The sequence below is a fragment of the Ananas comosus genome, unplaced genomic scaffold (genome assembly GCF_001540865.1).
Source record: "Ananas comosus cultivar F153 unplaced genomic scaffold, ASM154086v1, whole genome shotgun sequence".
NCBI classification, from domain to species: domain Eukaryota; kingdom Viridiplantae; phylum Streptophyta; class Magnoliopsida; order Poales; family Bromeliaceae; genus Ananas; species Ananas comosus.
In genome coordinates, this window is record NW_017891364.1 from 1 (window position 1) to 14,223 (window position 14,223).

A 14,223-nucleotide genomic window follows, 5' to 3' on the forward strand; every position below is an offset into this window, starting at 1 on the left:
AGCCTCACACACACTATATATATATATAGTACGGCTAGGATGCTTATGGAAGCACGGAGGGCTCCGTGCTTTCACTTTGTTTTCGATGTTCGGACTTTCGAATCGATGATCGGCTCCATTAGACTTGATCTAGAGTATTTGAAGCATCTAGAAAATAAATTTTGTGATTTTTTGATATCATTTGTCTAGTGATCGAAGTGGCTCAAAATCAACGGCTGAAAATACAAATCTTACAAAATATAATGATATGACATTAAAATTTTAGACCAAAGTTATTGATCTTGTTTTATATGGTATAAAGAATTTTCTATCAAAATTTCATATGATTTGGATATTTCTACACCGTTAAACTTGCAACCGGCTTACCACGGCAATTAAAATTATTGATTTTGAGCCCCTTCGATCACTAGGCAATGATATCGAAAAATCATAAAATTTATTTTCTAGGTACTTCAAATACTCTAGATCAACTCTAACGGAGCCGATGGTCGATTCGGAAGTCCAAACATTGAAAACAAAGTAGAAGCACGGAGGGCTCTGTGCTTCCATAAGCATACCAGCCCACTCTATATATATATATATATATATATATGCTAAGGCTACTATATATACTCTTATAAATATAGACCTTTTTGTATTCGTAAGTTTTCCGCCGTTAGATAAAATATGTATGATTAGAATGATAGTGGTCCCCTATGATTGAGCGGATGGTTGGTTGAATAGTATGAACTAACGGGTAAAAATAATCAAAAAAATTAGATCTAATGGCCGAAAACTTATGAGCACAAAGGAACTTATACTCGCAAAAGTATATATAGTAGCCGAACTTTCTCTCTCTATATATATATATATAATTTTTTTTATCATAATATATAATAGATAATATAGAATTTGGATTAGGATTCTAGAGATAAAGGAGTATATATATTTTTTATTTTAAAAAAATATGCAAGTATCCAGGAGTAGCCTAAAAAATACTCACAATATAACAGATACCCACCAATTTTATCCTCCTTTTCTTGGATAAAAAATTAGTGCTTATATACGCAAATCTACGCGCAATACTCCCGTGGATATGAGTTGAGATTGCCGGGCCTAGCTACATACACGGGCTCTTCTAAATATCACTCTCAGAACAGTAATAAATGAGCTCTATATGACACTGTTGGATCAAGGAATTTGCATCTAGGCCCTCTACGGGACACTGTAGTATTATTAACTGTCTTTCTAAGAATATTTATTAGTTGCTTTTATTTAAGATGCACTACTCCACAATGTATGTTTTAGGCTTGAACTTTTTTGCTTGATAATAATTACTGGTTTGGTAGTAGGTTTAGATTAAATTTGGCTTTGTACTATAGGTTGTTTTAGGCTTAAATTCGAGTTAAATTGGTAGGTGGATCTTTTTTTATTTTAATAATATTATTTGTCCTACTTGGTACGATCGAGGACGTAACTTTGATAGATATGCAAATGCAATCGACAGTTAGAAAAAGTTGCTCCTTTTTTTCATGGGCTCTAGATCTTTTTTTTTTTTTTTTTTTTTTATAGTCAAATTGATCTCAGTATTTCAATCATGTAACACTCCAGTAATTTCACATAAGATAAAAAAAAATTATAATTAAATATATAAAAATCATATATTTTAATATTAATAAGCGATTTTAAATATTTTGAACGGCTAGTTTGAGCCTATTGAATTATTAGTGCTAAGAGATTCTGTCCGTCCAAAATATAAATTAAGTCTTTATAATACTTTGCGATCTTGAGCTAGAAAAAAAGATCTGACGAGTCTGTGATACTCTGGCAATCCCATGTCGGATCGAAAAAAGAAAAAAATTATTGGAAATATAACGATAAGAGATTCTAGTATAAATAACTGGACTTAAATATTTTAAACCGAGAGTTTGGCCTATTGAGTTAATTTGGTATTTCGAGCTGTTAGTGTTAAAAGACTGAATCGTTACAAACTATCACATTCAAAATCTAGTTATTTCATATAATACTACACGAGAAAGTCACAATTTTGTGACTTTTCACATTCTTAATCTTATTTAATTTTCTTTATCAGTACTAAATATGAATAAATTAAACCTCGTTTTTAATAAATTAAATTTGTAATGAAAAACAATTGGTTCATTGCAGTGGGTCACGGGTGCCACCTCAACTTTGGAAATATTAAAAGAGGAATCCTTCTAGAAATAGAAATTCCTTAATATTGGATCCAAGGAGTAAATGTTACTTACAATATTGGGTATTATTAATTACACCATGATTGAGGTGTATCCGTGTATGTATATATGTATTCAAGTTATCAAGTATAGATAGATAAAAGATTCAATCTGAATTATTTATCTTTTAATTTATTTATATATAATTTTAATATGTTCAACAACTAATTTCACTGTTAACTATTCTTTTCATTCAGATTAACGTGACGAACTACCAACGATCTAAGTTGTCACCTTGGTTATAGTGCATTTTTCGCCATTCCCTTTAGTATCAATTCAGTTCGTAAAATTATTGTAGGAAGTGTTTCGATACGCGTATCATTTTCGATAATATTTGAATACTCCTCAAAACTTTATAAAACACTTTAATCTCCCAAACAAGCTGGTTGATGTGAAATTTATTGCTCAATAGGGAGGAGGTACAGTTTGTGGTCACACAACATATAAAGGGGTTCATGTGGATATAAGAAACAGACCAATCATAAACCATGCAGTGTAAGGGGTTGGGGTCTAAATCCTTCACATTCCCAACTACCATTCTCCATTAAAAACTCTTTTCCATGCAATTTCCAGTTCCCCAACTTTGCAGTAACCCTAACTTTTTACATCTCAAAATGGTTAAAACAGAAAAAAGGAAAGTAAGTGGTGGGACTGTTAACAAGAACAAAAGTTATAAATATATCCTTGAGAAATTGTTACCACAATTAATGTTTGGCCTATTAGCAAATGCCCCACCATTACTTCTCTGCAATTAATTCCTCTAAGAATTAGGTCAAAGTAGTTGGCAGAAGCAAATCACCATCCATTGTTATTTCTGTTAAAGAGTGTTTCGGGTGAGACTATACAATGAATGCAGTGTTTTTGATGTTTCCAGTATATATATATATAATGATATTATATATATATATATATATATATATATATATATATATATAATATAAGAGTTAGCTACGAATACTATCGGTCAGAACGCCGGCTCCGTTGCCCACTATTTTGTTTCGATATCGAGCCCCAAATCGACCATCCGGCACCATTGAAGCATAATTCTCTACCATTGTAGTGTTTATGAAATCAAAATTTCACTCGACCATTTTCGATATCTCTTAGTCCACAAGTTGAAACCACAAAAACTGAACGGCTTGATAAATGAATATTCTATAAATGATGATAGGACGTCTTGTAAGTCAAAGATCAAGAGTAATAGATCTTATTTTAAATAGTTTAATAGAATTTTTCACATAAACAAAAATTTAATCTGGATTTGGATATCTTTAACCGCTTAAACGAAGAAAACGCTTCCAGATCACAGCGCAGTAAACATTAAAGATTACAAATTTTGAAACCTCTTTGATCATTCAGGCAACAATTGATTGTCGAAAAGCATTTGAAAGAATTTGATTTCTAATACTTCAACGGTGTATAGATTCAGTTCAACGGTGGCGATCACAGCATTTGGAGGCTCTATCATCCAAAACACATAGTGCAACTGGAGCCTATTTACCAATCGATAGATTCTCGCTCAACTCTATACTATGATATATTAAATATATATAATAATATATTATATAGTCCTAATAGGAGGCGTTCTTAATCACCACCGAAGCGTATTGGTGCTACTGAATTTTCGCGCCGCGTTACAATTGTTATCACTCCTGATCATTTTATTCGTACGGTAGATTATGGCTACATTCAATCAAACCATTCAACTTAATGCCCCAGGGAAACTAACATCAGCCACACTCGCTTTCAAACAAAAGCCGGAAATTACAAGCCAACCAAATCGCACTTTCGCGCTCCATACTAATATAGAAGCCATTTCGGCCTAATTTTATTTATATTTAATAAGAGTGGCACGGCTATGCATTACTTGTAAAGCACCCCAAAGCACTTGGTGGGCTTGTATAGTTTGTTTTAACGTTAGATCTACTCTTCTGATCACCTGTTTCACCATTAGATTATACTAATTCAAACAACTACGCTCACTCAACCCTACGGGCTCACGATCATCTTAACCGCCATATCTCTTTATTTCAAAGTGCTCCAAAAGTCTTATACGTACCAATAACTTGATACTTTAAAAGTATAAAACTATTATATTTATATATATATTATATATACTGACAGTTGAGCTAGAATACTATCCGATAAGCAAACCGGGCTCCGTTCCACGCTCGCGGCCTCCAGCACCATGCATTTTAAGAAATCCCGCAGCATCCGGCTGGCGTCGATCGCACGTCCTTGTTTTCGATGTACTGGGAGCACCGCCCCCACATCCGATGATCGAACTCGTTGAACTATGATCATACGCAAATTGAAGTATCTAGAAATCAATTTATTCGTTTTTTCGATATTGTTCTCTGTCTAATCTCTGGTTAAAAGATGCTTGCCGTGAGCATATACAATGAAGATGATGGTTGATTGTTTTCAACCAGTATATATATACTAGATATATACCTATATATATTATATATATATATATATATAAATATATAGTAGAGTTGAGGCTAGAAACTCGGTAGCAAACCGGTCGCGTTGCCTTACCTTATTTTTTTCGATATGAGAGGCCTCCAAAGTCGCGGATCGGACTTAGCCATTGGAACATGAGCTATACATTTGTAGGTTAGAAAATCAAATTTCACGACATTTGTCGATATTATATCTCTTATCCATCAAGATTGAACACCAAAAATTGAACCTTGATAAAATAATATTCTTAAAAAACTGAGGATAAGGAGTCTTGTTCAATAGATCAAGAGTCATCAGCTCGTTATTTAAATAGTGTAAAGAATTTTCTAACAAAATTAATTGATTGATATCTTTATACCGGTTAAAACGAGAAAAACGCTTCGATCAACCATATAAAATTAAAATTTTGAACCCTTTGATATATAGCAAATGATGTCGAAAAGCTTTGAAATTGATTTCTAAATACTTCAAGTGGTATGATCATGTCACGTGCTGATCATCAGTTATGGAGGCTCTAGTCATCAAAAACTAAATAGGTGCAGGAGTTTACTCGATAGAATTCTGCATCAACCTATATATATATACTATATATATATATATATATTATAATATGATATGAATCTAAATAGATGCTTCTAATAGCCACCGTAAGCGTTTGGTGCTACGAAATTTTCGCCGTTAAATTTAACACGTGATCATGTATTCGTTAGATATGGCTATTTCAATCAAACCAGCTACTAATCCGCAGGCGAATCTCTAACCCAATAGCCTCACACGCCTTTCAACAAAAGCCGAAATAGCCACCACATGACTTCGTATACTATAAGAACAATTCTCACGCCTAATCATTATATTTATAGAAGAGGCAAGCTATGAATACTTGTAAATAGCCCAAGCAACATTGGTGCTTGTTAAGTTTTTACTTGTATCTACTCTCTTGATCATTCTTTCAACCATTAGATATACTATTCAACCAACACCCCCACTCACCCTACCTAACGGGGCCACATCATCTTTAACCAGCATATCTCTATCTTCAATGCTAAAATCTATAGGACCAGATGTAATAACTTTGAATGACTTTTAAAAGTAAGAAGCTCAATATATATTTTATATATAATATATATATATAGAGTTAGCTAGAATACAATCGATAGCCAAAACGGCCCCCTTGCCATCATTTGTAATTCGATGATGCGAGCTCCAAATCGAGATGAACCGTTGAATATGATCTATACCAACTATAAGTATCTAGAAACGAAATTTCCTGCTTTTTCGATTATGTCCTCTTGTCTATATCAATAGCGAAAAATGAAGCGCTGAAACATGAATATCTTCTAAAAAGTGATGAATAGGCAATTTGTTAAATCAGTACCGAGAGTATAGATCTTATCCAAATAGTTTAAAAAATTTTCTCTAACCGAAAATCAATTGATTTTGGATAGCTTTCCATCCGTTAAATACAGAAAGACCCTTATCATCTAACCATTAAAATACAATTTTGAAACCCTTTGACATTAGCGTTAAGATGTCGAAATGATTTGAAATTTGTTTATTTAGATACCTTCAAGTGGTATAAAAAGATCTCGATATCACACGGTCGCGATGTTCATTTATAAAAGCTCCATCATTGAAAATAATATGGGTGACAACGGAATTAATGTGCACCCGGGAGCTCCAACTCGCTCCTCTCCCCTAAATATATATAATAGTAATATTTATTAAACCATCGTATAGTAGATAACAAGAAACATATAAAGACTTATCCGTGTTTCTTACCGAATATTAATGTTTTAAATCACAGCATCTTGACAAACACAGAGTCGCGTAAGACGCCTTTCATTTAAAAAGCACGCAAATATAAATAAACATGTTCGTATTATGACTATAGCCAGTGCCTTTACTACCAAGGAACAAGATACATGGTGCATCGGGATCAAAATTAAACGCTAATTATTTTTATATTTTTAATTAAATTTATTAATGTTGCTTAAAATAAACGAAGATTTGCTTGCTCCTTTCTGCTGCAAAACTAATGAGTTCCTTTGATTTAAAAAGAAGTAGAGCATTTATTTAATTCTAATTTTTCTCTTTTCTCTAAATTTCTAAGTATTTAAATCCTTTGTTATGCAATGGGTAGCTTTTTTGTGGGTATTACGGTAAGCGCAAAAGATGATTAGAATTACCTTGTTTATTATAAAGATATACAAATAAAAGAGTGAGAAATAATTAAAAAACAACTCTAAATACATTAAGCATGACTAGTGTTCTGACAATACACAACTGTCCAAAAATAAAAAAGAAAACATTCCATTTGTTTAAGTAAAACAACATCCTTCATAATTACAATTAAGTCCATTATGCCATATTTTTACCGTTCTAATACACAAAGAAGAAATATAATAGCTTTAGTATGTTATGTTAAGTTTTTTTTTTTTTAAATTAGTATGAACCGCACATATATCATAATATTATTATTATGTATTAGATTGATGCTGTTATCACAAATCATATATCATAAATGTGTGTAGAGATAATCATAAATATTCTATAATTAATGTCAAATATCAATAATATAATAAAAAATATACTTATAAATTCCGCAAAGCATTAATTTTTATTTAGAAAAAAACTTCAAATACCATTTCTTTAGTTTCACACTTCACTTTAGTATCATGTGGTAAACGTGTATCAATTCTAACCACAGAGGTTTGATTTTATATTTTTTTATAATCATTTATTAATTTTTTTCGTAAATCAGTGACAAAGTTAAAACTAAAGGAGCTATATAAAGTAAATATCGATAAGATCTAGATGGGTGTATCTAATAATATTATTTGTATATAATATTAATAAATATTAATAAAAAAGCTGACGGAAAAAATCAAAAAAAACAACTCACTTAATACAGTTTAAACCGACATTAAGCAAATGAGAAAGTGCGAAACTGATATTTGATGTTTACCCTTATTAATAATATCTAGACAATCTGAATACAAATGAATTTTAAGGTTCGTAAGAGATCATCCGGTCACCATTTTAACAACTCTCAACTTGATTACATAGAACTCCTCTGCTTCCATGCAAGTACCAATTCCCAAATAACAGCAACAGGAGAAAATAAAAGAAAAATGGCAGTAACGTTATTTGAAGCCATTTGGGCCCAAGTTAGACACAACCTTACCCTTACAGACGTGGCCTTCGCCATGCTGCTCCTCTTCTTCACCAGAGTAGCTATTCAGCGATTAACCACGAAGGGCCCGATGCTGTGGCCCATACTCGGCATCATCCCTACTTTCTTCGTCCACCGCGACAACGCCTACGACTGGGTGGCCGACTCCACCGCCCGCTGCGGCGGCACCTTCCCCTACCGCGGCATGTGGCTCGGCCGCAGCAATGGCATCGTGACCGCCGACCCGGCCATCGTCGAGCACATCCTCAAGACGCGCTTTGCCAATTTCCCCAAGGGACGGTACTGCCGAATTTACAAATATTAACAGAAATGCTAACTCTACAACGGAAATCTTTTTTTGTAATTTTTTTAATTTCACCTGCCCGCTACTACTTTTTTCACACTAGTTTTATTACTGAATTTAGCGGTTACTCTAAGTTTCTTCAAAAGTCTACAATACATACATATTAAATATAAAATATTAAAGTGTCGTAATTTTAGCGGCTTAAATTTTTAGAGTAAACGATTGAGGTCTCGATGTTCCGTAGGTACTATCAGGAACGATTTGCTGATTTCCTGGGCGAAGGCATCTTCAACGCAGATGGCCGGCTGTGGAGGGAGCAGCGCCGCGCAGCCACCGCCGAGATGCACTCGGCGCGGTTCACTGCATACTCCGCCGGCACGGTCACGGACCTCCTCCGCCGCAAGCTGCTGCCGCTGCTCGACGAGCTATCGGCCGCCGCCGCCGCCGCCGACCTCCAGAACATCCTCCTCCGCTTCACCTTCGACAACATCTGCACCGCCGCGTTCGGCGTCGACCCCGGGTGCCTCGGCACCCGCGAATTGCCGGACGTTCCCTTTGCCCGGGCGTTCGAGGAGGCGACGGAGCTCTCACTCTTCCGGTTCATCGTGCCGCCGTTCATCTGGAAGCCGATGCGCCTCCTCAACGTCGGAACGGAGAGGCGGCTCAAGACGGCAATTCAGACTGTCCACGCGTTCGCGGAAAAAACCGTGTCGGACCGCCGGACGGAGCTCCAGAAGCTGGGCAGTCTGGACGAGCGGTCGGACCTTCTCTCAAGGTTGATGAACGCCGACAGCACGTCCGTCAGTTTTTCCGACAAGCTGCTGAAGGACTTCTGCATCAGCCTCATCCTCGCCGGCCGCGACACCAGCTCCGTCGCGCTCGTCTGGTTCTTCTGGCTCCTGCACCGCCACCCGCACGTCGAAACCCGCATCGTCGACGAGATCACCCGCATCGTGAAAAAAAGGTACAGTTGTATATATCCGAAAGCTTAAATTGCATGCGTGCATGCCAGAGAACGGTGTTTTAATATTTTATAATCAGCACAGATACTGCTGCGACTCCGACGACATTGTATTCACCGTCGACGAGGTAAAGAAGATGGAGTACCTGCATGCGGCGTTATCGGAGTCGCTGCGGCTGTACCCGTCGGTGCCGATCGACTTCAAGGAGGCGGCGGAGGACGACATGTTACCAGGGGGGACTGCGGTGCGGAAGGGGTGGAGAGTGATATATTCGATGTATTCGATGGGGCGGGCGGAGGCGGTGTGGGGGAGGGATTGCCGGGAATTCCGGCCGGAGCGGTGGATGAGCGCGTCGGCAGATGAGGGTGGGTTGTTCGTCGGCGAGAGCCCGTTCAAGTACGCGGTGTTCAACGCCGGGCCGAGGTTGTGCATCGGGAAGCGGTTTGCGTACGTGCAGATGAAGATGGTGGCGGCGGCGGTGCTGCGGCGGTACCGCGTGGTGGTGGCCGAGGGGCAGGTGGTGGCGCCCAAGTTGACCACCACCTTGTACATGAGGAATGGACTCACGGTCACCTTCAAAAGAAGAGAGATATACTGAAAAAGATATTTTATCAGAGGCAATTGAGTTAGACGCACTTCTTATTATTTTAAAATAGAATTTAATTTATATATATAGTGTTTATATTATTGAAAAGCAAAAAAAAAAAAAAAACTCTCATTTAGTTGCCTCCGAAATTAAAAGTTTTCTTTTTCTTCTTTAATCAGAATAATAGGTTTGTGGTGGTGTTGTGGGAAAAATAACTGTGAAATTAAATCAAAAGCAAGGGCCCGCTATTGTAGCACGTACACCATGCAATAGTACTAGTGTGGGTGTTTTATTCTTGGTTTATTGTGTTTTGCTTGTTGAAGAGACTATACGATAGTTAATGGATATGTATTGTTATACGTACGTATTGGTACCGTTGTAATATATCTGCTGAGAATTAATGCAACAGTTAACGTTGTATGGTCGACATGTACGTTGAAAACGAAACACTCACAAATATTTATTGTAGGTGAGTTGTAGAGGGGTCAGATTCATTTTAAATATGTCTAAAATCTTTTAGTTTTGAGGTAAAAGTATATATACCATGCAAGAACCCTCGAGTATATTCAACTTTGGAATTAATGGACCCTCCAAATTAAGGCATTGTTTCTTCGGATTAATTTTTAAAATAATTATTTTAATTTGAATTATTTTCTAACCAAATTGAAGATTCCTAAAATTAGCGGCTCTGTTAGATATAAATCGCTAGCCCCTGATTTTAAAAAAAAGTCATGAAAATTAAGAATTGTCAATCTAAAAAAAAAATGAAAATGAGGAGCTCATTTCTATATTTTAACCTTGTAATTTTGTTTATTAATTATAGGTTAGTTTTCTATTATCTTTTTCTATGGCACTTAATGCATGCATCTAACAATTCAAACTATAATACTATAACATTTTTATCTATGTTTAAAAACTGAAATATGAAAATATTATTTAAGTAAAAAAAAATGGCGAATTGAGTTGTAATATGTGCAAAAATATATTTGGATTAATCATGCGTTTTACACTTTGACAATCATGTCGACATGTATAGTAGTTATAAAGATACTACTTAATAAAGGTCACATATATATGCCCGGAATTGCTGCAGAAATTGTCCAGTCACAATTTTGTTTTTATTTTTTTTCTTTTGAAATGAGCTATAAACAAAATTAATTTGGAAATATACGAAGAGTATTATAGTTCAGCTCCTTCATAATTTTGTTTATGTATACTGTTGATGTGTTGATATAGATTATGTAAAAAAATTAATTAGTCTGATACATATAATACTCAAAAAATATCACAAATATTTGGTAATATATTAACAATTTAAAAATATAAATAAAACAGATAGTATATTATCCTTTTTCTCTTAATATATATAGATATATATAGAGTAGAGTTTATGAGTATAGATTCTTTTATATTTATAAATTTTCGATCGTTAAATAAAGAAATGTGCGACTAGAATGATAGCGGTATCCGGTTAGTATAATAGTGGCTCCTTATGATTGAGTCGGTGGGTGGTTGAATACAATGATCTAACGGGTAAAAATTAAATGGTTAAAGAGATAGATCTAATAATTAAAAATTTATAAGTATAAAAAGATCTATACTTATAAAAATATAGTATCTGAACTCTATATATATAATCTATAAAATGTGTAGACCAAATATTTTGGTAGACTCAAAAGCATTTGCTTGTATGTGAATTGATGACAGCATTGACAAGAGCACATGCTGGGAGGGCTATGGCTCTTTCCTACCTCTCTACCTTCATATTGGACACATGGCCTCATATTAAATATAGCAATGTTACATCAACAGTTTTTGTTTAAATGATCTTAAAATAGATCCATATAAAAGTTAAAATTTTCACAATCTTTTTCTAATACTAAAATCTAAAAAGAATTATTTAAATCTTCGGCGGAGGATTTACATTCTCGGATGGTGGATTGTAAATTTACAACTCTTTTTAATTTATAGATTTAGAATTTCTCTATTAATTAAAGATCGATAAATACTAGTGTATATCGATAGAAACAGGTTTTATATATTCTTGACGTGTTGTCTGATATATTTGATTAGCTAATTTAAATACACATTTCAAAAGTGCACGATTTTATTGATTCGTCATTACCTTAATACATTTATAAAGGAAACACCCTAACACATTAAAGCATTTAATTAACATTAAAAAATTAAGGTGCAACCGACTGTCCCTAACGCAAGTGGCAAGGGACTTGGTGGTTGGTATTCGAAATTTCAAATTCGAATTCTAGTTGATTCATATTTCTAGCTAATCTTATTTCCCAAAGAAATTAATGAAACGGTAAAGTGCTAACGCAAAGCAATCAAATGTTCAAAGAATAAAAAAAGGTGCACATTATATACAACTTCATCTGTAGAATTTTCTAAGTAAGGAGTGATGCGGCCGCATGTATCTCTCATTTGTTGAGGCGGGATGGATCTAGGTTGTCACAATCGGATGTGCAGAGACAATTAATGACATCGTCAGTTGAAATCCATCTAGCTATGTATATATGTGCGACGAGGCTAAGATCCATTTCGTCAAATATTCTGTACACGGGATTGTAGAAAAATCACGCCCTTTCATATATAAAGCGATCTAAACAAGTCTATTAGGGCGCATTGGGCTCACGTGCCGCTACTAAAACTTCCAAATCTTCTGTCTAATGAAGTGAGAACTCTTCTCGTCTTGGGAAGAAAAGGATGTACGAGTTATCGGGAGTTTTCGTTCAAACATTTCGGGTGCGTTTGGTTCGCATTATTTTTTAAAGATTTCTAGTAATTTAATGGGAATAAAAATATATAACGGTGTTTGGCTAAACGCACNATTTTTCTCTCTAAAATTCAACTTTTTTTTCTCACTCTAAACTAAGTTTTCTCTCTCTCTCTCTTTCTAAAATTTCAACTCTCTCTCACTCCCTCTAATTTCGACTATATTTTTCTTTCTATTTTTTTAATTATGCTCTCTCTCTCTAACTTATACTCTCTCTCCCTTTTTTTCTAAAAAGATGTTGAAACTTTTAGTAACATTATATAAAATTAATTAAATAAATAAATTAATTGTATATTTTTTGTAATATTAAATAATATGACTAATTAATATTACCGTGTGAACCAAACATATGAATTCCACATTCTTAGTAATAGGATGAATATGAATAAGATTCTCGAATATCTTCTATTCCTAGTAATCTTTCATAATGCGAACCAAACGCACCCTTATATTTATCTGAATCTCATTCTAAATAAATAAACAAATCGAATAGCATACTATCTTTCTCTTAAAAAAAAATAAATAAATAAAATCAATTGAAAGTGAATATATATGTCTAAGAAGACTCTCCCATCTTTTCTTCTTTCTGATCTTCATATTTGTTTGTACTATATATTCAATTCTTACTATGAAACGGAAAATTTTTGCTTATTTAAGTCTAATTTGATAATATCGTAATTAAAGGCATCACTTTTATACTATGAATGCTTAAAAGGTTTAAAATTAAGTGTTTATATAATTGTTTCTTTTTCAATGCTTTAAAATTGCTATTGCAATTGTCACTAGAGAAATATATAGTCATACGCTTCTCTGTTAGTAGTTGTAATTATAGTTTGTAAAATTAAAGAAAAAAAAAAGTAAGTAATTTTAAATTTTTAAACATTCTGTAGCATAAAAATAATATTTTTAGCCGCACCATATTATCAAACTAGATCTTAGTTTGTCGAAAAATCAGGAATATAATAACCAATGAAACTGTTTTTCATAAAATTTCTCACCAAGAGAGTGGTGCTTCTTTCTCAAGCGGATGGTGAAAGTCAAGGCAGCCACTCGTTTTTATTTTCTCTTTTTTTTTGAAAAGAGAAAGATAGTATATATGCTATCCGTTTCGTTTTTTTCTTTTAGAAATAAATTTAATTGAAAATATAAAATAATTAGTCTTCAAACTTAAACTTTGAATATTAACTATCAAATTTTTTGTCACTTACTCCGAGGACGGTCGATAAAGTCTCCACGCGCTATTTCAGATTCGAACAGGCCTTGTGCCTTTCTCTATTGTGGCTTCCACGTATGATTTTGTACCGATCCTTAAATGAGGCTAAGCAGATGCTTGGTACCATTGGATGCAATTGAATGAACACCTAAGAGATAAGTAATGGATACATTGCAATTTAGATGGTCCTCATTTTACGGATTATACAAACCACTAGACACTATTCATCGTGTCTAGTTCTTTTACATTTTTAGCTAAGGGTTTGTCTGGATCCATGTAAAATCACTTTGATTTTTTTTTTTTGGTTGAAACATAAAATTCTGTTGTTTCGTTGCCCCCAAAAAAACTTGGCCATGCAATTTGCATAAAAGATCCACTAGTTTTGCGCTTTTATAAAAGTGGGTCACCATTTTCGATTTTGCAGATTCGGGGCAGATTTTCAGCAAACTGACCAAAATATCCTTGTACCTTTTTCTCTCTCCTTTTTTTTTTCTCTCGTCT

The 14,223-nt window shown here is 34.3% G+C and overlaps 1 protein-coding gene across 1 annotated transcript; it reads left to right on the top strand.

Annotated features, from left to right (window-relative positions):
* The first annotated feature begins 7,819 nt into the window (after nucleotides 1-7,819).
* On the top strand, nucleotides 7,820-10,154 carry LOC109704864 (cytochrome P450 86B1-like). The gene is made up of 3 exons (XM_020225642.1): nucleotides 7,820-8,169; nucleotides 8,418-9,137; nucleotides 9,220-10,154. Exons 1-3 carry the CDS (start codon nucleotides 7,829-7,831, stop codon nucleotides 9,731-9,733), a joined length of 1,575 nt encoding a protein of 524 aa, XP_020081231.1. The 5' UTR covers nucleotides 7,820-7,828; the 3' UTR covers nucleotides 9,734-10,154.
* Nucleotides 10,155-14,223: the final 4,069 nt, after the last annotated feature.